At 46.2% G+C, this 25,933-nt stretch overlaps 1 protein-coding gene across 7 annotated transcripts in view; it reads left to right on the plus strand.

Moving 5' to 3' along the window:
• The window catches only part of ARFRP1 (ADP ribosylation factor related protein 1), a 223,426-nt gene that overhangs the window by 114,443 nt on the left and 83,050 nt on the right, over positions 1–25,933 (plus strand). For all 7 annotated transcript variants that reach the window (XM_033963073.1, XM_033963071.1, XM_033963076.1 and 4 more), the window contains exons 4-5: positions 6,106–6,188; positions 6,506–6,587. In XM_033963073.1, coding sequence (XP_033818964.1) covers positions 6,106–6,188; positions 6,506–6,587 — 165 coding nt within the window. The remainder of the gene's footprint in view (positions 1–6,105; positions 6,189–6,505; positions 6,588–25,933) is intronic.

Raw genomic sequence — 25,933 nt, forward strand, 5'->3', positions numbered from 1 at the left:
CCATGTGGAACATTTGGAAATTGCAGCCATGCTGGCGCTAGAAGTTCCCCCACCCTCCCCGAAGAGCACAATTCCCCAGCAACAGTTACATGTGCAAGATGGGGAGGTCCAATCTGAGAAGGATTGGGATGAAGAGGGTTCTATATCCCAGTCGGGGTCCTTGGTAGCAAAAGATTCTGCTTCATCTCTAGGGGAGCCAGATCTGATGGAGGCCCGTGATCTCAGAGAGGACCCAAGTGTGTGCAGGCTGTTTTAAGCTCTGTGCTTTTGGAGGTGACCACAGAATCCCTACTGGAATTAAAGATAGAGACTCCACAGTCCTCTGCCACAGTGCTCGCTTATGAGCAGCACAAACCACATGTTGTCCCCCTGATTTGATGACAGTTGCACCTTTAAATTTTAAACTGAAGTTATTTGAATGAATAACTGATTCCAGGAAAATTTCCATGGCAATATAATTATCACTCCAAAAATTAAAAATATGAAAGAATCTATCTCATCCCCATCTAATTATAGACCAATAGCGTTGATCCCCCTCTTTGTTAAAATTACTGAAGGTCTGGTCCATATTCAACTGACTAAATACCTTGAGCAACACTCATTACTTCACGACTCACAATCAGGATTTAGATCTCACTTTAGCACTGAAACAGTAATAGCTGCCTTGCTGGATTATTTGACAAGTTTATTAAGTAAGGGCGATAATGCCCTGATACTTCAGTTCGATCTTAGTAATGCTATTGATATTGTAAATTACACTAATTTACTAATCTGCTTGGATGCTCTGGGTTTTTAAGGAAAAGTTTATTCATGGTTTAAAGCCAAACCTTTTGGCTTCCCTGGGCCGCATTGGCCGAAAAAAATGTTTCTGAGGCTGCACAAATGTGCAAACGCTGCAGCAAGACAGAGGAGGGAGCCGGCAGACGGTAAACACCCGGGGACAGCAGAGGAAAACACTGCATCGCCCTCGACTGGGGCCGCACAAAATAGTTCACGGGGCCGCAGGTTGGACACCCCTGGTTTAAAGGATTTTTAGAAGCTAGAGTTTACCAAGTTAGGTTTAGGACTCACCTTTCTCTTACCTGGAAGAGCCTGTGTGGTGTCCCACAGGGTTCTCCTCTTTCACCTACATAGTAACATAGTAGATGATGGCAGATAAAGACCTGAATGGTCTATCCAGTCTGCCCAATCTTACCCACTCTTTAAATTACTTATTCAATTTAAATTTTTCTTCTTCTTAGCTATTTCTGGGCAAGAACCCAAAGCTCTGCCCAGTACTGTGTACATTATTTAATGTTTACCTTTCATCACTAGGTTCGTGCTTAAACAGCATGGACATAGAGATGTTTAGTTATGCCGATGACATTACAATTGTCATACCCTTCAAGTCAGCTTTGTCTCAGATTACTACTAAAATCAAAACCGTAATGCATTAGACGAATGCTTGGATGCAACAATTTAAGCTCAAACTTAACTCAGATAAAACAAAGTTTTTTGTAGCATCTTCTAGTAAAGTTCCTTTTGAATCCTCCATTTGGATAAACTCAATATCTTACACAATCCATCCAACGATTAAAATATTAGGAATCTGTTTCCTATTTTGACTATTTTTCTGATTTAAAATGTTTGATCTGTATTCAAGATGTGATATGCTTGATTGTTAAAATGAAAAATCATAAAGAAATAAAGAAAAAAAATATTAGGAATCATCTTAGATCATCAGCACCATTACCATGAAAACCCAGATAGATGCAGTAGTACGTAAAAGCTATTTTACTTTATGGAAGCTACGCACTATCAGAGCTTACATTGATTTCGCTGCCTTTAGATTATTGGTTCAATCATTATTAAGTCTTCTTGACTATTGTAATATTATTTATTTGACTACTACCTATAGAGGCTCAGGTGTTTTTTAAGCTGGGCTGCTTCTGTTACAAGGCTCTTTATGGTACAGCTCCTCCTTACTTGGTTAACATATTTTCTCTAGCTTCTTACAGACACAGTAAAAAAACTCATCCCTTGTTTAACTTTCCTTCTGTTCAGTGCTGCAAAAGCAAGAAATTTCTAAAGCACACGTTAGCATCTCAAGCAGCTCTTCATGATAAAGAATTTTGGACCTTCCTGCTTACAGCTTATTCTTACAAACACTTCAGAACACAATTGAATATTTAACTATTTAATTCATCTTATTCCATGCATTGTGACTATTATTAGTAATCTTTTGTAAACCGCGTTGAACTCCCGGTTACGCGGTCAATAAATACAATGTAATGTAATGAAAGACAAGGTGGATGCCCAATTAACCAAATTGGGGCTTTATTGAATTGTACAAATGTTAAGAATCCAACAAGGATCCTTGTTTCGATGCTGCTAAATAGCACCTTCTTCAGGGGACACTTATTTGTTGACATATGCTGTGGAGCCAAAGCTGGGCGGTCTGTATTGAATGCTGCAAGGCTTACCCCAGGTTCATCTGCTGTAGGCTTTCCCAGGATTGAGGCTGACTGCTCCAGGACTTAAACATAGAGACCCCAGAGTCCTCTGCTACACTGTGCTCGCTTATGAGCAGCACAAAGGCACAGACCTCCTTTTTTCCCTCTCATCAAAATGCTTACAGATCACTAGGAGGACCCAGAGGGGCCCATTCGAATGGTCATAATCATGGTAAAGCTCTATTCAATGGATGCAGAATTTAACCAGCTCTTTTTTCTTCCAAAAGTGGTGCAGGTTTACAAAGTGGCACAGGTTACAAAGTATACCTCCCTTCCCAGTGAAGGCGGTGTGATATTAAAGATGCCCAGGACCACAGGCTGGACTTTGTTCATAAGAAGCTCTTTGAGGCCATGGCCTCAGATTTGAAAGCAACTATGGCAGTGTCTTTTGTTGCCCAGGCATGCCATTCCAAGTTGCGCCATGATCTGGAGACTATTGTTAGGAGGGATCTCCAGTTTTTAATATCTGAAGTACGTAGATTATGTAGCCGATGCTCTGTATGATTTTTCAGAGTCATGAGCAAAATGTCTTCTTATTCCATTTCACTCGCAGGATGTTATCAGACAGTGGGCGAGGGATTCCTCCTTTAAGATGACCTTGAATAAATTACCATTTAAGAGACATTTATGTTTTGGGAAAGGTCTGGATGATCTTATGACCAGCATATAGGATCACAAGCTGAAGTCTTTACCAGACAGCAGACCTCGAGCCCTTAGAAGGTCAGGTTGCAGTGATTTTCAAACTTCCAGATGATATCACCAATTCTGGGAGAGCCTACAGGCCAGAGATTCTTTCAGAATTCCAGGCTAAGATTTTGAGAGGACCAGCTGCCCCCAATCTTCAGGATTCTGCTCTTCTACAACTCCCAAGAAGCTTTTAATGCCAAACCATCAACTGAGGGAAGTTATTGGCCTATTGGGGAGTGTTGGCGGAGATCAACACAGATCGCTGGGTGCTGGTCATTATATGGGAGGGCTACAAGCTCAAGTTCTGTCATACCCTCCCAGACCTTTTTCTAGAATCTTTGGGAGGCCAGGAAAGAGCAGCCAAAGTCAGTGCAATAGTGCAAAGGTTGCTGGATCTGGAAGCCATAGAGCCAATTCCAGAGGAAGACTCAGGCTCCAGCAGATATTGCCCAAGAGAAGCTCAGAAGACTTGAGGCCAATTCTAGACCTTTATTTGCCATCATATTTCATTGTTTCTATCAAGAAAGCTTGGGACAGGCATGTGGGATCTCTTAGGGAGAGGAGGAGATAGTGGATGCTGTGAATGGGTAGACTGGGTAGGTCATTTGGCCTTTATCTGCTATCATATTTCTATGTCTCTAGATATCAAAGCAGTGAAGATACTCTGTTTCTGAATGAAGACAGTGAGATCGGTGATTGTGTCAGTGGTGTCAGGAAAATTTCTCACCTCCCTGGATTTGATGGAGGCCTATCTGCACATTCCCATTTTTCCAGAGCACGGGAAGTTTTTTCCATGTGCTAGAGCAACACTTCCAGTTTATGGCCTTGCCCTTAGGGCTGGCCATGGTGCCACAGACCTTCACCAAGGTAATGGTGGTTGTTGCTGCACACCTGCGCAGAGCGGACATACAAAAGCTGCCACTTGTCTTCTCTCCATACGTTCTTGAAGTTTTACAGGGTGGACATGGTGGCCAAATAGGACTCTGTATTCAGATCTTCAGTTCTGACAGCAAGCTCATCTGTTCCACCCTACACTAGAAAAACTACTTTGATATGTCCCACATGTTCAGGCATGGAGTGTCTGTTACACTGGAAGGAAAGATTAAGTTCGTACTTCAATAATCTTCTTTCTAGTAGACAGACACTGCGTTCCTGTTCATTTGCCTTCTTATTGCCTCAAAAGTGCCAGGGAATCTAGACAGCTTTGTTTCTTTCATTTGTCCAGCCTTGACAAGAATAGAGGACGTGACTGCCACTTTAAAGAAGCTAGGAGGTATCTATGAAATCTCCCACACTTTTAGTGTAGGTCAGTGTTTTCAACCTTTTTTGGGCAAAGGCACACTTGTTTCATGAAAAAAATCACGAGGCACACCACCATTAGAAAATGTTAAAAAATTTAACTCTCTGCCTATATTGACTATATATAAAGTAATTCTCTTGAATAGGAATCAAATAAACACAAAGAAAGTATTTTATAATTACTTTATTACGAAATAAAAATTATAAAATACTTTATTCAGTGCGAAACCTGGGCCTGTTTGGCTGAACACAAAGCTGATATTCTGGCTGGAATCGAAGAAAGACACACACGTAGCTCTTCGTCAACAGCTCTCAGTCTCTCTCTGTATTTGGTTTTTATAGCATACAAAAATAGACAAATATACCCTCCATCCTTTTTATTAAACCACAATAGCAGTTTTTAGCGCAGGGAGCTGTGCTGAATGTCCAGCGCTGCTCTTGACGCTCATAGGCTCCCTGCGCTAAAAACCACTATTGCGGTTTAGTAAAAGGTGACCATATTGTAAAATATAGACAGCAGATATAAATTCAGAACTGTGCATAGTAAGTGAAGGGAAGTTTTCATCTCTGGGAATTTACCCAGTTAACTATTAAGTTATTTGGGCAAATTCCTTTGAAAACTGTGGTAATACTGCCTCCACTTTGCTAAATTTAAAATAAAATCATTTTTCCTACCTTGTCTGGTGATTTCTGGTTGCACTTTCTTCTTCTGACTGTGCATCCAATCTTTCTTCCCTTCTATCAGCCTGTATGCTTTCTCTCCTCCACACCTCATTCCCTCCCCCAACTTTTTCTTCCTCTCTCCCTGACCTTTCTTTCTTTTTTTCTGTTTCTCTTCTTTCCTTCTGTTTCCCTGCCTGCCCCCTTTCTTTCTTTCTCCCTGCCGTTCCCCAAGCCACTGCCACTGCCGCTGCCATCGGGGAACAGGACCCACCAATGGATAACAGGCCCCAAAGCCGACGCCGACGCATGCTCTCCCTGACGTCAATTCTGCAATCGGAGAGGAAGTTCCGCCCAGCCAGGCAGCGATTGGCTGGCCCAAACTTCCTCTCCGACTGCAGAATTGACGTCGGGGAGAAGAAGACTTATCGGCTCGATAGATTAGATTGCCAAGACAAAGTGAGTCCTGGGTGATCGACTCACTTTGCCTTGGCGAGCTACTGGCGCCCCTGCCTCGGGCCCCCTGTCAGCTCCGGGCCCGGCGGCCCTGCGGCACACCAGGCAACATCTCGCGGCACACTAGTGTGCCGCGGAACAGCGGTTGAAAAACACTGGTGTAGGTGATGCTCAAGTTGGTGACTTGTTTGTTTTGTACTTTGTTATGTTTCGCAAATAGTTAAGTTTTGTTTATTTGTTATGTTTAATGATATGAGCAGAACAGACATGTTTCTCGGGGAATGTCCTCGTACCCCTCCCACTTCCGTTTCGTCTCCAGGGCTGACCACCTGCTTTGGTATGAACTGAGAAATTGGAGCAGAAGAATGCTAATGAAGCTCCCTACAAGAATTCTCGTGAGAAGGGATTGACTACCCATACTTCAGGAATGGAGTGTCTTTCTACTAGAAAGAAGATTATCAAGGTAAAAACCTAATCTTTCCATATACTTTCCTCTTGTGTTTTTTTTCAGTTGGTGCCATTGATCTAGGCAAAGTGCGTTTGATGTTTTGGGACCTAGGCGGACAGGAGGAGCTGCAATCACTCTGGGACAAGGTAAAAAGAGAGCTTTTCCTTAATTGATCAGAAATGTCATTGTATGGATGACTGGAATTTACCGTTGCCCACAGGACTTGGATATATGAGAGATGGAGGATGCATGAGGGAGGGATTGTAGGGGTATATGGGTAGAACTGTGGCAGAAGGGCTTGAAAGATTTAGAACTGGAATAGCACTGAGGGTTGTTCCACAGCAGAACTGAGGTGCATTTCCGGGGTTAAGTGTGGAGTGGTACAGAGTAAGTTGCCCACTAAGATGGGATCTATGAGCATAGGGAATGTGATTTCATGTCTGTCCCATACTATGTTTTACAGTACTATGCAGAGTCCCATGGAGTGATATATGTTATAGACTCCACTGACGAGGAGCGGCTTTCAGAATCAAAGAAAGCTTTTGGTGAGTACCCTTCAGTGTCCAAGAAGAAGATGAATCCTATGGGTTGTCTGCCACCACCGTATGGCATTGAGACTTCTGTCAGAGATGAACTGGCAGCATTAATGCCATACTGCTCTGCCTTCACTGATTAAATCCAGTGATTTCAAGGTGATAAAACTGTATAACAAGGCGATGAAAAGAGCTGGAGAGATACCAGGGTGCAAAGGCTCTGGTATCTGGGTCCTCCTTACCAATTGAGTTCTCTGCTAAGATATTGGTAGTCCTTTTTGATTCCTCTCTTTCCTTTAAGGACCAAATAAATTCCTTGGTCATGAAAGCTTCTTTAGTTTGCGAATGCTGAGGAAGATTAGACATCTTTTTCATCACCGTCATTTTTCTATCTTAGTTCAATCAATTATATTATCTCGTCTTGATTACTGTAACACTATCTACATCAGCATTACAAAAATTTGTCTTCATAGATTACAATTAATTCAGAATACTGCTGCGAAGCTGATCTTTGGAAAACGTAAATTTGACCATGTGACCCCTTTGCTTCAGAGTCTTCATTGGCTCCTGATTTATTTTAGAATTCAATTTAAATGCGCTTGTATTTCTTTTAAAATTTTACACGGTATCTTTAATCCTCTTATTCCTTTATTTTGGAATGTTTACCAATTCTCCTTTGCAAGAGGTATCCAACAATTTAAACTCTCCCTTCCTTCTAAAAAAGGGATTAAAGGAGTCAAGATCTTCAGTCAATCTTTGGTCTTTTTTTTTTTTTTTTTTTTAGTTCAATCATCTTTATTGGTATTTACTCTTTCAACTCTGGAATGATCTCCCCTTTTTTTAAGGAGTTCCAGTTCATTTCCATTTTTCCATAAATCTTTAAAAACTACTCTATTTGCCAAACATTTTGAAAAAATTAATTATTTTCACATTTTGCTATTATCTTCTATTTATCATTTATAAATCATTCCTTGTTTATTTAATTGCTGTAAACCGAATCAAGCTTTCTCAGAATGTTGACTCGGTATACAAAATTAAGCTTTAGTTTAGTTTAGTTATGCCACTGATGAAACCTCAAATAGATTACAGTTCAATTTTAAAGGATGTATTGGAGGCTGCTGAGAGAAGGGATGTACAGCCGAAGGTCTGCAGATGAATGCTATGGATCTGTATATCTAAACTGTAAGGGGTATGATATGACATTTAAGGATATAAGAATAGCCATACTGGGTCAGACCAATCATCCATCTAGTCACAGTGGCCAATCCAGGTCACAAGTACCTGTCAGAAATAGTAACAAAATTCCATGCTACCAATCTTGGGGCAAACAGTAGCTTCCCCCATGTGTGTCAGTAGCAGACTGTTGTCTTTTCCTCTAAGAACTTTTCCAAACCTTTTTTTTTAATTCAGCTACATTTAACTACTGCAATGAGTTCCAGAGTTTAATTATTCTTTTGAGTGAAAAAATATTTCTTCCTATTGGTTTTAACATGTAACTTCATTGAGTGAGCCCTAGTCTTAGTAATTTTTGATAGAGTAAAAATCGATTCACTTGTTCTACATCACTTCATTTTGTACATCACTTCATTTTGTACACCTCAATCATATCACCCCACAGCTGTCTCTTTTCCAAGCTGAAGATCCCTAACCTCTTTAGCCTTTCCTCATATGAAGGGAGTTCCATCAACTTTATCATCTTGGTCACTCATCTTTGAACCTTTTCTAATTCTGCTATATCTTTTTTTTGTGAGACAGTGACCAGAACTGAACACAATACGCAAGGTGAGCTCGCACCATGGAATGATACAAAGGCATTATTATAATCTTTGGTTTTCTAGTACAATAGGTATATCATTCTGGAAAGATGGGTAATATCCCCTTGCTTGCGAGCTGTGCAGAAGAAATCCATTCGAGCTTTTGAATCCTTCCTCCTTCACTAGAGGGCTTCACTAGGGTGAAGTTCCTCTCCCAGGCCCACAGATTGAACCTGAGCAGTTGAAAGTACTAATCTGCATACCATCCTGCAAGGGCTGCTGGGAACAGTCCTATCACTCAGATAGATGGAACAGTGGTGCTGAAAAAGACAGGTCCCAGGCAGAGAGCACAGAAAACCAAGAGCTCCTTCAGGAGCCGGGTGACCCTCGGGAGGAGGAATGCTGGCTTCAGCCTAACTTGCGGTAAGCCCAGTACTGGCTGGTTCTGTCAGAGGGCCCCGGTGCAGTAGAAGTGCTGTCCAGTGCTGATGGAGCACGGTGCAGTGGAAAAAGAGAGACCCTGCCCTGTATTAGCCTACCTGGTAGAACTTGGAGGGAGAGCTCTCAAGCTTGATGACCAGTAGAGACGTAGTGAGAGAGAGCATCTGAGAGACCTGGAGAGTCCTCAGATAGAAGGGACCTGAGAGGTCGGCAACCAGAGGGACCAGTAGCCCCAGAGTGAGAGACCGGTGGTGACCAGTGGAGGAATTAGAGTGACCGTCTGGAGCGTGTAGGCCACCAACCAGAGACTGGTAGTAGCCCAGAGTGAGAGTCTACCTGGTAGAGCTTGGAGGGACTGGAGAGCTCTCAAGCTTGACAACCAGGGGAAGGATAGTGAGATGGCATCTGAGGGACCTGGAGAGTGCTGAGAGAAAGAGTGCCTGAGGGACCAGGGAGAGTCCTCGGTGGAGTGCCTGAAAGACCAGGGGGAGCCCTCAGGGAGTGACCAGAGGGTCTGTGGAGAGACCAGTTCAGGCTGACAGTGGCTGGTGGAGAGATCGGAGTGAGAAGACTGGTAGTGAGTAACAGAGGAATGACCAGCTGGAGCCAAGAGGCCGACAACCAGAAGGGACCGGTGGGGATCCAAGAGGCCAGCAAACAGAGTGAACAGTGGTGAACAGAAGGACTGGCCACCAGAATGTCTGGAGGTGACAGTAGTGAGTGACCGGTGACAAACAGAGGGACCGGCAATGGCTGGGACAATCTTTGGAGGTCCGAGAAACCCAGGGAAAGTCATGTATGAAGGACAGAGGTGTAAGAACAGTGCCTGGAAGACCAGAAGCATCTGGACTGTAGAGGTGAAGGGCAATGACCACTCAATCTTTCACATGCACCTTCAGTTTTCCTTTTGAACGTGAGCTGGAAGGAGTTTTTCTGAGCTGCTCTGTATGGGGCAACTTCTAATGATGGAAGATCAGTTGCAGAATGAAAAGGAGAAAATAAAAGAAAGTGAAAGCACATTGCAGAGCTTAGAGGCAGAGAATGCCAAACTCCGGATAGCCCTAGACCAAAAGTCTAAGGTGGTAAAGAAGCAGAGTACCCAGTCTCAGGAGAAAGATGGGGCAACAGAAATGCCAGCCAGGCTGGAGGAACTCCACTCCTTAGAGCTTGCCGTCATCTACCAAGAAGAGCAGTTGGAGAAATAGAGAGAATGGAACCAGAGCCAGAATGCTAAGACCCAAGAAATCCTGGTCCTGACCTGTAATAGAAAACAGGAAGTCATGGAGCTAAGAAACTGCTTGAAGCAGAAAGCAGAAGAGGTTACCCAGCTGCAGCAGCAGGTAACATATGTGAAGTCCTTTAAATGCAATGCTGCAGATGCAGGTAGCAAAGCTAATTGTTGAAGAAGAGAAGGCAAAAGAGTTCACCCAGGTTGCAGAAAAGCAACAAGAGAATGCCTTGCTTGAAGTCAGTTAGAACTGCTAGTGGAAAAACTGCTGTATGGAAGCTCAGTTTAAGGGAAAATATCGTATACTTATAGAAGAGAAAGCCAGCTGGGAAAAAGAGAGAGAAGAAATAACCTGCAGGATACAGGAGTTATAATCAATCAAAATGCCTTATAGTAATAATCTCCAGTATCTTGCACACCAAATAAATCACAGAGTCATAGAGTCAACAGCAGTCTAGTTCATCTACTCATGAAGCATATTCTTGTTTGTTTGTTGTTTTTTTTATTTCTTTATTGATATTTTGAACTTGACAATGTATACATTTGAAAAATCAAAAAAAAAAAACTATATGAAAATACACTATTAACATCAGAAATATTACAATAAAAATTTTAAATCCCTTCTTAACCTATAACAGTAATGATATTATATTATACTCATCAATATTATAGAATATTATGAAATTTATACCTCTAAATAAATAATACACCCCCCACCCACCCTGGATGTGCAAAGGAATCTAACATAAAGAAAAAGGAATCACTTTAATTATAATGTGACAAAATTAGTTAATGGACCCCAAATCCCCTTAAAGGATTTAACAAACCCTAAACTCTCTGCCATAATCTTTTCATATTTATATGTTGCACATACAGTTGCCCACCAAAAACTTAAATTAATCCTATCATGATTTTTCCAATTAGATGTGATCATTTGAACCCCTATTCCTGATAAGATCATGAAAAGGCGACTTGTTGAGGACCGTATGGGGTATCAGACAACCCAACAAACAGCTTAGTTTGAAGGGAGAGATTCTTCATTTGCCCCACGGAACCTCCTCCATATTTCTTATTACTGTTTTTTCTTTATCATTTCATATAAGTTAGACTTATTTAAGTTTACTTAGCTTTCAGCGTTTAAGCTTTAAGGTCATTCCCCTGAACGCCAACGCGTTTCGGATGTCTTTGTCAAGGCGACATGGGGAAGCTGAAATACCAAGAAACAAAACCATTAGGGTTAAGGCTTCCAACTAAACAATAAAATTTTTTAGGACAACCCAAACCCTCCCTTTATTCAGATACATTACTTACATATTTAGTGAACATACACAGCGTACCGCCAACCGGCTTAGAAAGGCAAGCCGCGGCGTACTGACTCTGAGAATTAAATACCCCTCCCAAATGACGACATTTCCGGGGGGACCAACTACATTGCCTCACAGAATTTAAAGGGACAAAACCCTACTTAAAACGGAGACAAAAGTCTCAAAAAATTAATTAAAGGGACAAGCCTCAGGACATGAAGAAGCCCAACTTAAAGGTCAGCTTGAGCTAACCAGTCCGATGATTCATTGAGCCCTTTAGGGGACTTCGAATCTAATATGAACATCCACCGGAGCTCACAACGGTTTAGCCTCCGGACAATGTTCCCACCCTCCCACCCTACAATGATACGGTCCATAACACGCCACTTTAGGTCTTTTAAAGTATGACCGCAGCTAACGAGTATCCAGTGAGGTTCACTGGACGTGACGGCCTTATACACCATGATCCCCATGGACAGTGCCCTTGCGCTAATAAGACGCATTTGTATGGAGCAAACCATCAGGCCTCATTTATCTTTGGACATTCTTATGGAAATGGCTACTTTGGTGTTAACCCAAAGTTATTTTTGGTTCCATAATGAATTCTATTTGCAGAAGCATGGCATCGCCATGGGAGCGTCTTTAGTTCCCTCCTTAGCTGCTTTGTTCATGGCAGATTTGGAGGAGAGCCTTTACCAGGCTTTAAAAATGTGAAAATTTGGAGGAGGTTCCTCGATGATATATTTTGCATATGGACTTCAACTGAGGTAGAGGTGACACAATTTATTGAAGAGTTGAATAGGTTAGATAATAACATCAAGTTTACAGCTACAATAAAACATCAGGAGATTCCGTTTTTGGATATTTTGGTTAAGAAGGGGACTACTCATCTTCAAACCTCCTTGTACAGAAAAGAAACATACCGCAACAGCCTCTTACGCTTCCACAGTTTCCATCCTGAGAATCTAAAAAGAAGCTTACCCATTAGTCAGTTTTTGAGACTAAGAAGGATTTGTCATTCTTTAGATAACTTCCCTGTTCAAGCTAAACGGATGAAAATTAGATTCTATCAACGTGGTTATCCCTATGTCACAGTTAAACAAGCTTATAAAAGAGCGAAATATGCTCATAGAGAGTGGCTGCTGCAGGATATCAGCAGGGACGATAATCCCCTTGACACGGTGGCCTTTGTCCAGGAGTTCTCTACCCTTGCCCACCGGGTTTCTAAAATTGTGAAGAAACATTGGCATATCCCCAGGTTGGCTATTCCCACCTTAGATGATCAACCTTTATGCTCTTACCGAAGAAGAAGAAACTTGGGTGAAATGTTAAATCATCACAAATTGCAGGAGAGAGCTCCGCTCTCGAGTGGGAATCACCTCCCATGCGGACAATGCCAATGATGTGCTTATACCATCTCGGGGGAATGCTGGACTCATCCGAGTACAGGGGTTATATATAAGACTAAATATAACACTACCTGTAATTCTGATAACGTTATTTACGTTATACAGTGCCCCTGTCCCAAGTTGTATGTGGGCAGAACAACTCGTCCCATACGGGTCCGTTTGACCGAGCATAAATCCAGAGTGCACACTCATACTGAATCTTCTCCGCTGGTCCGCCATTGGATTAGCTGCGGTCATACTTTAAAAGACCTAAAGTGGCGTGTTATGGACCGTATCATTGTAGGGTGAGAGGGTGGGAACACTGTCCGGAGGCTAAACCGTTGTGAGCTCCGGTGGATGTTCATATTAGATTCGATGTCCCCTAAAGGGCTCAATGAATCATCGGACTGGTTAGCTCAAGCTGACCTTTAAGTTGGGCTTCTTCATGTCCTGAGGCTTGTCCCTTTAATTAATTTTTTGAGACTTTTGTCTCCGTTTTAAGTAGGGTTTTGTCCCTTTAAATTCTGTGAGGCAATGTAGTTGGTCCCCCTGGAAATGTCGTCATTTGGGAGGGGTATTTAATTCTCAGAGACAGTACGCCGCGGCTTGCCTTTCTAAGCCGGTTGGCGGTACGCTGTGTATGTTCACTAAATATGTAAGTAATGTATCTGAATAAAGGGAGGGTTTGGGTTGTCCTAAAAAATTTTGTTGTTTAGTTGGAAGCCTTAACCCTAATGGTTTTGTTTCTTGTTATTTCAGCTTCCCCATGTCGCCTTGACAAAGACATCCGAAACGCGTTGGTGTTCAGGGGAATGACCTTAAAGCTTAAACGCTGAAAGCTAAGTAAACTTAAATAAGTCTAACTTATATGAAACGATAAAGAAAAAACAGTAATAAGAAATATGGAGGAGGAGGTTCCGTGGGGCAAATGAAGAATCTCACCCTTCAAACTAAGTTGTTTGTTGGGTTGTCTGATACCCCATACGGTCCTCAACTAGAATATGCTTCATGAGTAGATGAACTAGACTGCTGTTGATTCTATGACTCTGTGATTTATTTGGTGTGCAGGATACAGGAGTTGCAAGCCCAAATCTATCAGGCCCCAGGCTATAAGGCCAAAGCAGAGGCTGCGAATGCCAAAGTGGAACAGCTACTGCAGGAGTTGCAGGCAACAGTGCCAAGTTAGCAGTATACAAGACTACAGGAGCAAAGGGAACAGCACAAAACTGTGAGGCACTGAAAGACAAGACCCAGGTACTGGAGGAGTTGAATGACAGGCTTCAAAGTAATTTTCAAGAGATGTACCTCCAGGAGGAGAAGAGGAAAAATTTAATGATGAATGTGCAAAAGGAGAAAAAATGGTTGCAGAGAATCAGAATATCTGGTTGGACGCTGAACTGAAAGCTAAAACAGATGAAGTCTTATCCCTGACTAGAGGAAAAGAAAAGGAAATTTGTGAATTAAAGTGTAGTCTGTGCAACCTCACAAAAGGAAATAATGCGGTATTGCAGCAACTGCTGGAGGCACAGTGCCAGCTCAAAACTCTGAACCAACAGTTTAATCAAATGAAAGAACAATTACACAAGGAATTGCTAGTAGTTAAAAGTGACTACCAGGTGCTTCAGTCTGAAAATGACAAGGCTGCAACATCAAGTCACTTTGGAAAAGGAAGTTGTGCTTCCTCTCTTGAGCACACTACTAAAACACTTATCCACGCCCTCATCATCTCACGCTTAGATTCGCTACTCTCAGGCCTTCTGCTTAGCCATCTCATTCCCCTTCAATCCGTCCAGAATTCAGCTGCATGACTCATATTCCTCGAGAGCTGCTTTACTCACGTTACTCCTCTCCTAAAGCCATTTCATTAGCTTCCCATCCATTTTTGAATACAATTCAAACTCCTCTTACTGACTTACAAATGCACTCTCAGCTACCCCTCACTATCTCTCTTCACTAATCTTCCCCTATGATCCGCCCGTCCCCCCCTCCCCCCCCCCCCCGTGAGCTCCACTCAGCTGCTAAGTCCCTCCTATCTATGCCCTTCTCTTCAACTGCCAACTCCAGACTCGGTCCCTTCTGCCTTGCTGCACCATGCTTGGAGCAAGCTACACGAATCCCTACGGCAGGCTCCATCTCTAGCAGTGTTCAAGGCCCATTTAAAAGCCCACCTTTTTGAAAGTGCTTTCGACTCCTAACTCCACTCACCTTGGGTTCCTCATCCCCCTACCCTCTATATCATGTCATGTCTGTCCAAGTTAGATTGTAAGCTCTTCTGAGCAGGGACTGTCTAAATGTCAAATGTACAGGGCTGCGTACACCTTTCAGTGCTATATAAGTAGTAGTAGTAGTATGGGGGGGGGTTTTCCGGTCTTTTTCACGTTTTTAAAAATGGCTTTCAGTAGTCCGAGCTCTCCTTGTCGAGGGTCCAGCTCTGCCTGCATGGAGGAAAAGCAGAATGAGGTCTGCAACTGACAGGCCAATCCCAATATGGTACCTGTTGACCAGCCTGCAAAAAACTTTTCTGAAGCATGAGGTCCGTTTCCCTTGTAGCATTGCTCGCATACTGCATCATAGGAGTTTGGGTGCAGGCTGTCAAATATCAATAGAGAACTCAGCCGGGCTCCACAGGGTGCAGGCTGCATTTTGCCTCTTGTGCATGGGTTCCTGGGGAGTTCATAGCTCAGTCAGACTCCAGTCCAACTGGCAGACCAAAGATTTTGAGGAGCAGTCTGTTTGAGACAGTGATTTCTCTCCCAGATCCAACTACTTTAGGAGCTGAGTCAGGTTGCAGCACATATCCAGCACAGGTCACACATAGTGAGTAAGGCTGTTACAGCCTATGAGGAAAATCAGGGGGAGGGTGTCTTTAAAAACTTTTTTTCCCCAGGTTTCAGCCCCTTCCCTTAGGTTTCCTCACTTCCAAAATCACTTTTTTTGCTGGGGTTTTTTTAATTTATTTATTTTTAGTTAAAGCATTTTAGAGCTGTTTATTTGTGCCAAAATGCTGCCACAACGACCCTCTTAGATTTTATAAAATGTTTTTAAAAGTTTTCCAGAACTTTCAAATCACCTCATTTAGCCTCAAAACAGCAAGGATGGAGTCCTTAGACTTCTACCCTTAATTCATGCCAGGTTTGCGCTATGCAGCACTTGAAGGGGAGGTGGGAGCAGCCAATTTAGCCTCCCCTTTGCTGTCTAGGCTGCAAATCGGTTGAGGGGTCTATCGGTTAGAAGTAAATCCCTTTCAGAGCCCTGGAATGGCGGTCATCCTAAGCACATGAGTGTGGATGCCTTGGAGCACAAGAGACACGTGCTGGAAAAATCTAAAGGAGACTCTGTGCTGCCTAATACAGCATTTTCTCCAGAATTTGTCAATCTGATGTGGAGAGCTTATCTGGATGGACAAGATAGTCAGAGAAGTCTGGCAGTGCACCTGGGGCACGTGAGGGGGTTTGGGCTCCCAGAACACATCTGCCTCAGGATCCGGTGAGCCTGTCCAAGGGAGACTGAGCATGAGGGGTCTCTATGTATAACTTTGCTGTCAAAGAGCGAGCCCTCCCTATTGGGAGATGCAGGGTCGCAGGTGCAAGTGTTCAAGAAACAGTGGCAGCCCTCAGTTAAGGGGATGACCCCCACGGTCAACCGGCTTTTAGACCCTCAGCTCTGTTAGAGCTTATTACTGACTCTTTGTGGGAGGACTTCCAGCAGGTCCCCCTGTTCTATAATGTTTGGAGTGAAAGTCTAGTCTTCTGGCACCCTGAGAGTGCGCAAATCAAATTCCCTAAACCTTCTGACAGTGCTCAACCCTCCACTTCTCAAATCTTAAACACTATATGCTTCATCCTATGTCTGATCATGCCATGTTTTCTCATACAATGTCCTAGATTAACTAACCTCCAAACCGTGTGCGATCCAATTCCATTTGCATGCTGGCCGACCAATTCAGTAAAGGCCTGCATGCAAATGGAGATGATAGTTAACAGGCCCCCCTACCCACGGCCAGAGCGATCACCACTCATGTGCACACCCTGACAGTAGTGACAGGAGAAGCAGTCTCCTGTCACTGCTGTCAGGGCTCAGCCCAGCCCAGATCTCTCTTGCCTGCTCCCGGACTCTCCTGCTCTTAGCCGCCGTTCCCTGCAGTGCAAGCCCGTGGTTTTAAAGCGGGCCTGCACTGCAGTTAACGGCAGCAGAGAGCAGGAGAGTTAGGCAAGCAGGCAAGAGAGATCGGGCCAACAAACCGGCCCTGCCCGACATCCCCCGCAGGCCCTGATCTCTCTTGCCTGCTCCTGGACTCTTCTGATCTCTACTGCCATTCCCTGCAGTGCAAGCCCGTGGTTTTAAAGTGGGCATGCACTGCGGGGCAATGGCAGCAGAGAGCAGGAGAGTCAGGGCAAGCAGGTAGGAGAGATCGGCCCGACACCCCCCCTGAATTAACCACGACCGGCCCCACTGCCTGACCCATGACCGGCCCACCCCAGGTCAGGCCCAGCCCACCCGCCCTGCGTACCTTTTCAAATGTTGGGAGCAGGAGGGGTGCCCGGTCCCTCCTGCTCCTTAGGGCAAGGCTCTTCTTTGGGAGCAGGAGGAGTGCCTGGTCCCTCCTGCTCCTAGACTTCATCTTTGGGAGCAGGAGGAAGCGCGCAGTCCTCCTGCTCCTGCACCCCCCACCGGCCACTGCGCAATAGTGGCCTTAGGCCAGGCCCCAGCACATCATCTGATGTACAAGGAGGGACCTATGGCCTTGATTGGTTGAAGCGCCTCGGGTCCCTCCCAAGGGAGGAGCTCGAGGCGCCTCAGCCAATCAGGGCCTTAGCCAATGCCCCATGCATCACATGATGCACTGGAGCGTGGCCTAAGGCCACACTTGCCTCGGAGGAGGCCTGGAGCAGGAGAGACTGACCACCTCCTGCTCCCAACGAGTTAGGTACGGGGGTGGGCCCGTTCCGGCCTGCATCGAAGGAGGCCTGGAGCAGGAGGGACTGACCACCCCTCCTGCTCCCAAAGAGTTTAAAAGGTGCGGGGAGAGGGTGGCCCGGGCCGGACAGAGAGGGAGGCGGGCATCGGGGGGGGGGGGAGCGGTGTTTAAAACCACGGGCCGGCCATGGCCTTTTTTTAAAATATTTGTAGCACAGCGAGCCCGTGGTTTTAACCTGCTTTAAACCCGCAGGTTAAAACCACAGGCTCGCAGTGCAGGGCAGGGTAGCATTCGGGGCAGGAGACAGGAGACAGATCGGGGAAGAGTAGGGTGGCATTCAAGGCAAGCAGGGCTTCTATGGAGCTGGAGAATCGGAAAGATGTTTTCGACTGGTCTCCAGCAGTCGCTTCTTGGGTTAATCGGCCAGCCCAGTCGGTTTTAAATTTTTGGTTGATGAATCGCGTCGCTGTCCAATTTGCATGCATTTTTCCTCATTTGCATGCACGGATTTGAATCGGATCACAGGAGAGGTTAGTGAATAGTGCAGGAGGGAAATCTGGTCGCAAAGGGGTCACCAACTGATCGGTACACGATCATTTTGCTTAGTGAATCTAGCCCAATGTTCTGCCATACTATTTGCCATCTTTGTCCTACTATACTGTACACCATATTTACCATATTATGTCTGCCACACTGTCTACCATGCTTCAATCTCTTATGCCATGTCTGCCACACAGCCATGTGTGCCACACAATGTTTGCTGCTATTACGCATTCTTGCCATACCAATTTTGCCAAGTCATATTGTACGATGTTACCCATACTTTGTAATACTATGCTAACCATACTATTTCTCACCATACCATGTTTGTCATATTATGTTTTACTCTGCTTTGTTAACTGTTTTGTCATCCCCAGACAATGTTTGCCATGCTACCTCCTACCATACTATGAGAGTGTGGCACAGGGGTTGGAGCTGCAGCCTCAGCATCCTGAAGTTGTGGATTCTGACATGTGCTGCTCCTTGTGACCCTGGGTAGGTCACTTGGCCCCCCAATGCCCCAAGTATATTAGATAGTGAGCCCACTGGGACAGAAAGGAAAAAATGCTTGAATACCTGAATAAATTCATGTAAACCATTCTGAGCTCTCCTGGGAGAACAGTAAAGAAACTGAATAAATAAATAAATATTAGTGTATTACTCACAGAGCATTGAGATGCTCCTGAAGGGTCCCTTAAAGTAGCCAAGACAATGGCTCAGCTGTATCCGACAGCACAGGAATGTCAGCAGCTGTTCTCTCAGCCTAAGTTAGATTTCTTAGTAGCACAGGTAACCAAACGCATGTCCCTACCAAGTGAGGGAAGCATGGTATTAAAGAATATGCAGGATTGCAATGTGGATGTGATTCTTAAAAGACAATTCAAAGTTCTGGCCTTAGGAATCTTAGGTTCTTATGAATCGAAGCAGCTGCAGCAGCTTCCTTTGTGACATGCGCCAGTCAATACCAGGTTGCTGGAGCTTGAGCTGGCAGAGAATGAGCCTATGCCCCAGCTCCTATTAGCTGGCATGGATTATGTAGCCGATACTCTCTATGACATCATCAGAGTCATGAGCAAAGTTTCGGCCTATTCAGCCTCAGCTGGCAGAATGCTATAGATCAAGCAATGGGCTGGAGATTCTACTTCCAAGGCTACCCTCGGCAGACTTCCTTTCAAGGGAAATGTTGTTTGGAAAGGAACTGGATGATTTCATGACCAGTGTGGCAGATCGACTGAACACTCTACCTGACAGCAGGCTCCATTTTATTTATTTATTTAGATTTATATCCTGTCCTCCCCAAAGTGCTCAGAACAAGTTAGAGTTTACATTTTATGGATCCAGGCGCTTTCTGCAATACTCAGGAGGAGCCTCCTCTCAGAGATCCTTCTAGGGAGCCAGACAGAGATTTTCAGGTCCCAGGAAGAGCCAGGCCTCCAGTTCTCATTCCGCTACAGCCTCCAAGAATGTACAATGATGCCAGGTCCACAGCAGTTCCCCTCAAGATAGGGGGAACAGCTCTTGGAGTATGTGGAGACCTAGGCGCAGATCTCATCAGACCGTTGGGTGCTGGGGATCATTCAGAGCGGTTACAAGCTCAAATTTGCCCAGCTCTTAACGGACTGGTTTGTGGATTCCCTGGGAGGGTGACCAGAGAAAGCAAGCAAGATCACAGCTACAGTTCAGAGGCTATTAGATATTCAGGCAATTGAGAGTCCATGCCACCCAAAGATTCGGGCTTGGGCAGATATTCCATATTCAAGTTTCAAGTTTATTTAATACTAGTATTTAAGCCCGTTCCATTTGTTACAGTAACGGGTGCTAGAATAGCCCCACCTATACCCTGACACCACTCATGCCCCACCTTACCATGGCCGGATCGTGCCTCCCACTGATCCCAGTCCCACCACCTCACCTTTCACCATTTCCATAGTCCTCTACCCTTTTGGCCCTCATACCATTTCCATTGCTCCCTTTCCCCCTTTCACACCCTCTAGCACCTCTCTCTGACCCTATGCCACCCCTTTTACTATCTTTTCATTTCAGGTCCCCTCATCTGTCTCTCTCCTGCCCCTTCCATCCTCCCTGAATTCCCCTGTCCAGCATCCATAATCCATCAGCTCACAATCAACAGGTTTGCCACTACCAACTCCCCCTTTTTTTTTTCCTTAGGAACCTTTCAGTCAAGCCGCCACAGCCATGCCACCGTAGCCTACTCTCCATGTGGCCAGCGAAAGTCCGCATGCCGTCTCCATGGAAACCCCCTCCATCCATCCCTTCATCTGTAGGCTCGTTTCCTATCACCCGGACAACTATTTGTCGGCGTTAAACCCAGTCCACGGCTGACAATAACACCTCCGCTGAAGAGTGCCGTTCTCTTCCCCCCTCTTGTTGCTCACACTATGCGGTGCCGCTGCATGTTGGAAGTTCCCAGCCACCAGGAAGCCTCCCCGAACACCCTCTGCAGCATGCAGTCACCGCACACAGCGCTTTCTGGCCACGTCCATCCCACGGCACGCTACCGCGGCTCGTGAGAGGAGGCGTCGCTGCGGCTTTTAACTTAAAAATAAAGTTCGGCCGAAAGGGCCGTATTTTCTTGATGGAGGACTTCCGCTTCGATGTCTTGAGTAGGTGGAGAGCAGGGAGGCCAGCGCTTTGCAATTTCTCTGTCGGCCACTGGTACATCTAAGCGCGCATGCTTAGGTCCTGCTGGCCACGGACCTATGGATCACAGATCATGCAAGTAAGAGTGCGCATGTGCGCTTAGCGTTTTATTATAGTAGATGTTTGATTTGATCGCAAAATCCAAATCCAATGCAATTTACATTTGGTTAAAAATTAGTTTAAGATAAAAATCAAAAAACAAGACAATTAGTACTGATTGTAATAAAATAATACATTTGAAAAAGGGAGGAGGAAAAAAATGGCTTAAATACACTTCAAAAACAAATAAAAAGGGACTACTTTGTGCCCAATAAAGTGTCAGATGATTGAAGATCCATTCTGGGTCTTGCACACATCAATGCAGTGCTGAAAGTTCCACACTTTTCCATGGAGACAGTACGTTCACACATAGCAGCGGTGGCACTGGAGGAATTTCTAGCCTCTCTGGGTTTGACGGTAGCCTACCTGCATGTTCCCATCTTTCCTGAACACACAAAGGTTCCTGAGATTTCATGTTCTGGACAACCATTACTAATTCTCGGCGCTTCCCTTTGGGCTGGCGACAGCACCTTGCACTTTTACTAAGGTGATGGTGGTGCTAGCTGCCCATCTACGCAAGACAAGCTTGCAGATTTATCCATACTTGGATGGCTGGCTGATCAGAGCTCCATCGTTCCCAGAAGGGGAACTAGTGGTAACTCAAGTGGTCCAGGTCCTGCAGAGCCTAGGTTGGATAGTGAATTTCCAAAAGAGTCAGCTAATTCCGTCCCAGTCTCTGGAATACCTGGGAGTCATCTTTAACACTAGAGAAGGTCTTGACTATGTTCCAGAGGCATGGAGACAGAAGCTTTGTACTCAGATAATTAGCTTGTTGGCAAACCTAGCTCTGTCAACATGGCACTGTCTACAAATGCTAGGTGATCTGATGGCAAAAGCAAGAAACAAGAGGGTGGACTGATTCTTCAGTTGAGGATCTGAGCCCAGAAGCACAGTTATCCCAGGACAAGCAGGCAGGTATTCTCACTAATGGGTGATGTGATACAACGGAGCGCCGATGCGGACGCCTCACAAGCATTTTTGCTTGAAGAAACTCGAAGTTTCGAGTCGCCCGCACCGCGCATGCACGAGTGCCTTCCTGCCTAGACCAGGGCGCGTCTCCTCAGTTCTTACTTTTCCGCGGAGCCGAGAAGTCTGTCTTCGACTCTCTGCATGAAGACTTTTCACTTGTGCCTTCTAAAGTCCGCGGTTTTGGGTTATTTTTCTCTTAATCGCTGATTTTCGTCGTTCTTTATTGTTTTAAAAAAAAAAAAATTTCTTCCATCCGTTCGACCTGGCAGGCCACGTGGTCGCAGCCCCGTGGCTTCGATCTTGCGGCAGAGCTTTTCTGGCCTATGTCCCGGCCTATCACCGGTTTTAAGAAGTGTGCCAAGTGCCAGCGTGTGATTTCGCTAACAGACCCTCATCGACGCTATGTTCGGTGTCTCGGGCTTTAACATCTTCCGAAATCGTGCCAGCCTTGCTCCACACTCACCGCACATGCTTTCAAGCGCCGTTGCGGCTTGTGGGAGTCGCTGTTCAGCATGGAGTCCTCGACAGAGCAGTCTTCATCGAAAGGCCCCTCACCTTCCACTTCATCCGCTGCTCCCCAACCTTCCACCTCTGCGGCGCCGAGTCTCATCAAGCCTGCATCATTCGTGCCGGCCCCGACTTCAGCGCCTGCTGCGATGCCTTCCTCAATCTCTTCAGATCAGGTAGCACAGCAGCCTATTCCACCAGTAGTGCTAAAAGTGCCCAAGGCTTCTAGGCCCAAGCACTCACGCACTACCCCCAAAAAATGCGAGGCCCGTGCAGGCAGTCCCATTGCAGATGTGAATCCGACCTCGTTCCAGACCTTGTTAGAGAAGCAATTAATTGAGCTCTTCACCACCGAATTCCGCCTGGGCACGCGGAGGCCTCTCGCGAGGTCGAGCCGCCTCCGGTGCCTCAGCAATACACACACTCTCAACAGGGAGCAGAGTCTCTGCGAGTGTCTGGTCTGGCATCGATGCATGCATCGCAAGAAGCAGAGTCTTTGCCCATGCCTCCATTGGAACCGATTCACTCGATGCAAGGAGTAGAGTCTTTGCGAGTGCCTCCACTGGAACCGATCCACTCGATGCAAGGAGCAGAATCTTTGCGAGTGCCTCCACTGGAACCGATCCACTCGATGCAAGGAGCAGAGTCTTTGCAAGTGCCTCCATTGGAGCCGATCCACCCGATACTGGGACTCAAGCCTCTAAGAGTCCTTCGGGGCGAGCACAGCCAACAACCACTGCTTCGATCAACCGCTTCCAGCCCCATTCACTATCTGGGGGCCTCAGCGAAGATCCGCTCACCTCGCCCATCGAGGCCGACTTCCAGGCACAGCTCGCACCATTGTTCGAGGCATTCATCGAGGCACTCTTCCAGACACGCCTCGCCTCATCGGAAGCAGCCTTTCCTCGAGTATTCACCACCGGCTACTTCACCTCCTCCGATGCCAGAGCTCGAGGACACCCTGGGATCGTTATCACCTCCACAGTCCCCATCCTCATTGGATCCAGAGGCCTCGACGTCCTCGAGTCCTTCTCGAGGCCCCGCACTGGCTGATCAGTTGTCCTTCTCCTCGTTCCTCCGGCAGATGGCAACTGATTTGGACATACACCTGGGCACAGGGTCTAAATTTTCGAAGGAATACCTAGAGACTATGCACCTTCCTCAACCTCCGGCTGAATCCCTCAAGCTTCCCTTACACAAGCTGCTGGACCAGACCTTTGTGCGGTGCCTCAAAACACCTTACTCCATCCCCGCCGTGCCGGGAAAATTGGATGCCAGGTACCGCATGGTTCACCACAAAGGGTTCGATGGCTCCCAATTCTCCCATCAATCCCTTTTGTTGGAGTCCTCACTGAAGCGGTCTCACCCCTCCCAGGTCTACACCGCCGTTCCACCTGGTAGGGAGGGTAGGACCATGGACCGATTTGGCAGGAGAATTTATCAGCACTCCATGATGACTTCCAGAGTTCTGAATTACAACTTCCATTTCATCACATACTTTGAATTCTTCCTGTCTGTACTCCAGAAGTTCATGCCCTATCTGGACCCCAGAGCACAGTTTGAGTACCAGGAGGTTCTGGCCTCGTTGTCCCAACTCCGGCTTCAATTGATGCAGTCCTCCTACGATGCCTTCGAGCTCTCGGCTCGGGCCACAGCATGCTCGGTGGCTATGCGCCGGCTGGCGTGGCTTAGGACCATCGACATGGACCCCCAATCTCCAGGACAGGCTTGCCAATGTGCCATGCGCTGGTACCGACCTCTTCGACAAATCCATTGAGGCGGCGACCAAGAAGCTCTCGGACCACAAAAAGTCCTTCCAGTCCATCCTACGTCCGAAGCCCAAGTCTGCTCCTCCTCGTCCATCACGCCCACCGTTAAATCTACCAGCGGCGTTACCCACCTAAACAGGCTCCGCCCATCCGCCAGCCTGTTAAGAGACCGCATCCTCAAAAGCAACAGCAGAAGCCACATTTGTCTGCTGCCCCGAAGGCTCCTCAGCCCTTTTGACTGTCTCAAAGAGGGCATAACTTCTGTCGTTCTGCCATTTTCATGTTTACCACCGATTGGAGGTCGTCTCCATCACTTTCACCATTGATGGACGACGATTACCTCTGACCTCTGGGTCCTCTCCATCGTCAGGGAGGGATACTCCCTATAATTCCATCAAGTTCCCCCGGAACATCCTCCAAGAGAGTATCCTTCCAACTTGATCCAGACCACCCTTCTTCTTCAGGAAACTCAGGCCCTACTATAGCTGGGGGTTGTCGAGCCAGTCCCTTTGGCCCAACAGAACAAGGGTTTTTACTCCCGGTACTTCTTTGTGCCGAAGAAGACGGACGATCTGCACCCCATTTTGGATCTCAGAGCCCTCAACAAGTTTCTGGTTAAAGAAAATTTTTTATGTTGACCCTGGCATCCCTGTATCCTCTCCTCGAGCAGAACGACTGGTTATGCTCTCTAGATCTCAAGGAGGCCTACACCCACATTTCCATTCATCTGGCCTCACGTCAATACCTCAGATTCAGGGTGGGACATCTTCATCTTCAATACTGAGTGCTCCCCTTCGGCCTAGCCTCGTCACCCAGCGTCTTCACCAAGTGCCTGGTAGTGGTGGCCGCAGCACTCAGGAACCACGGCCTCCAGGTGTTCCCCTACCTGGATGACTAGCTCATCAAGGATTCCACGTCTCAGGGAGTTGTCCTCGCGAACCAGAAGACGATTTGGCTACTACAACATCTGGGGTTCGAGATAAACTTCCCGAAATCCCATCTACAACCTTCCCAGACTCTTCCCTTCATCGGAGCTGTTCTGGATACTACCCAACTCAGAGCGTTCCACCCTCCCGAACGTCTGGAAGCTCTCCTCCATATTTGCCACTTGGTGTCCTCTCGCCCGCCCATCTCGGCGAGACACATGATGGTCCTCCTGGGCCACATGGCCTCTACAGTTCATGTGACTCCTTTTGCCAGACTTCACCTCAGGATTCCCCAGTGGACCCTGGCATCTCAGTGGACGCAGATATCTGACCCTCTGTCCAAACACATCCAGGTCACTCCTGCTCTGCAACAGTCTCTTCGCTGGTGGATGCTATCCTCCAATCTATCCAGAGGTTTGTTGTTCCAAACGCCCCCCCCACCAGAAAGTCCTCACGACCAACTCGTCCACTTATGCCTGGGGGGCTCATCTGGACGGTCTCCGCACTCAGGGTTATTGGACCAGCACGGACCGCCAGCACCACATCAATCTCCTGGAACTCAATGCTTTCCAGCACCTGCTTCATGACAAGGTGGTCCTCATTCGCACGGACAACCAAGTCGCCATGTATTATGTCAACAAGTAGGGAGGCACGGGATTGGCCTCCCTCTGCCAGGAAGCTCTGAAAGTTTGGGATTGGGCAATTTGCCACAAAACCTTCCTCAAAGCTGTCTACATTCAGGGGGCGGACAATGCCTTGGCGGACAACTTGAGTCGTCTGCTTCAACCTCACGAGTGGACTCTCCACTCAACGCCCGTCCTTCACATCTTTTCTCAGTGGGGAACTCCTCAGAT

The sequence above is a fragment of the Geotrypetes seraphini genome, chromosome 11 (genome assembly GCF_902459505.1).
Source record: "Geotrypetes seraphini chromosome 11, aGeoSer1.1, whole genome shotgun sequence".
NCBI classification, from domain to species: Eukaryota; Metazoa; Chordata; class Amphibia; order Gymnophiona; family Dermophiidae; genus Geotrypetes; species Geotrypetes seraphini.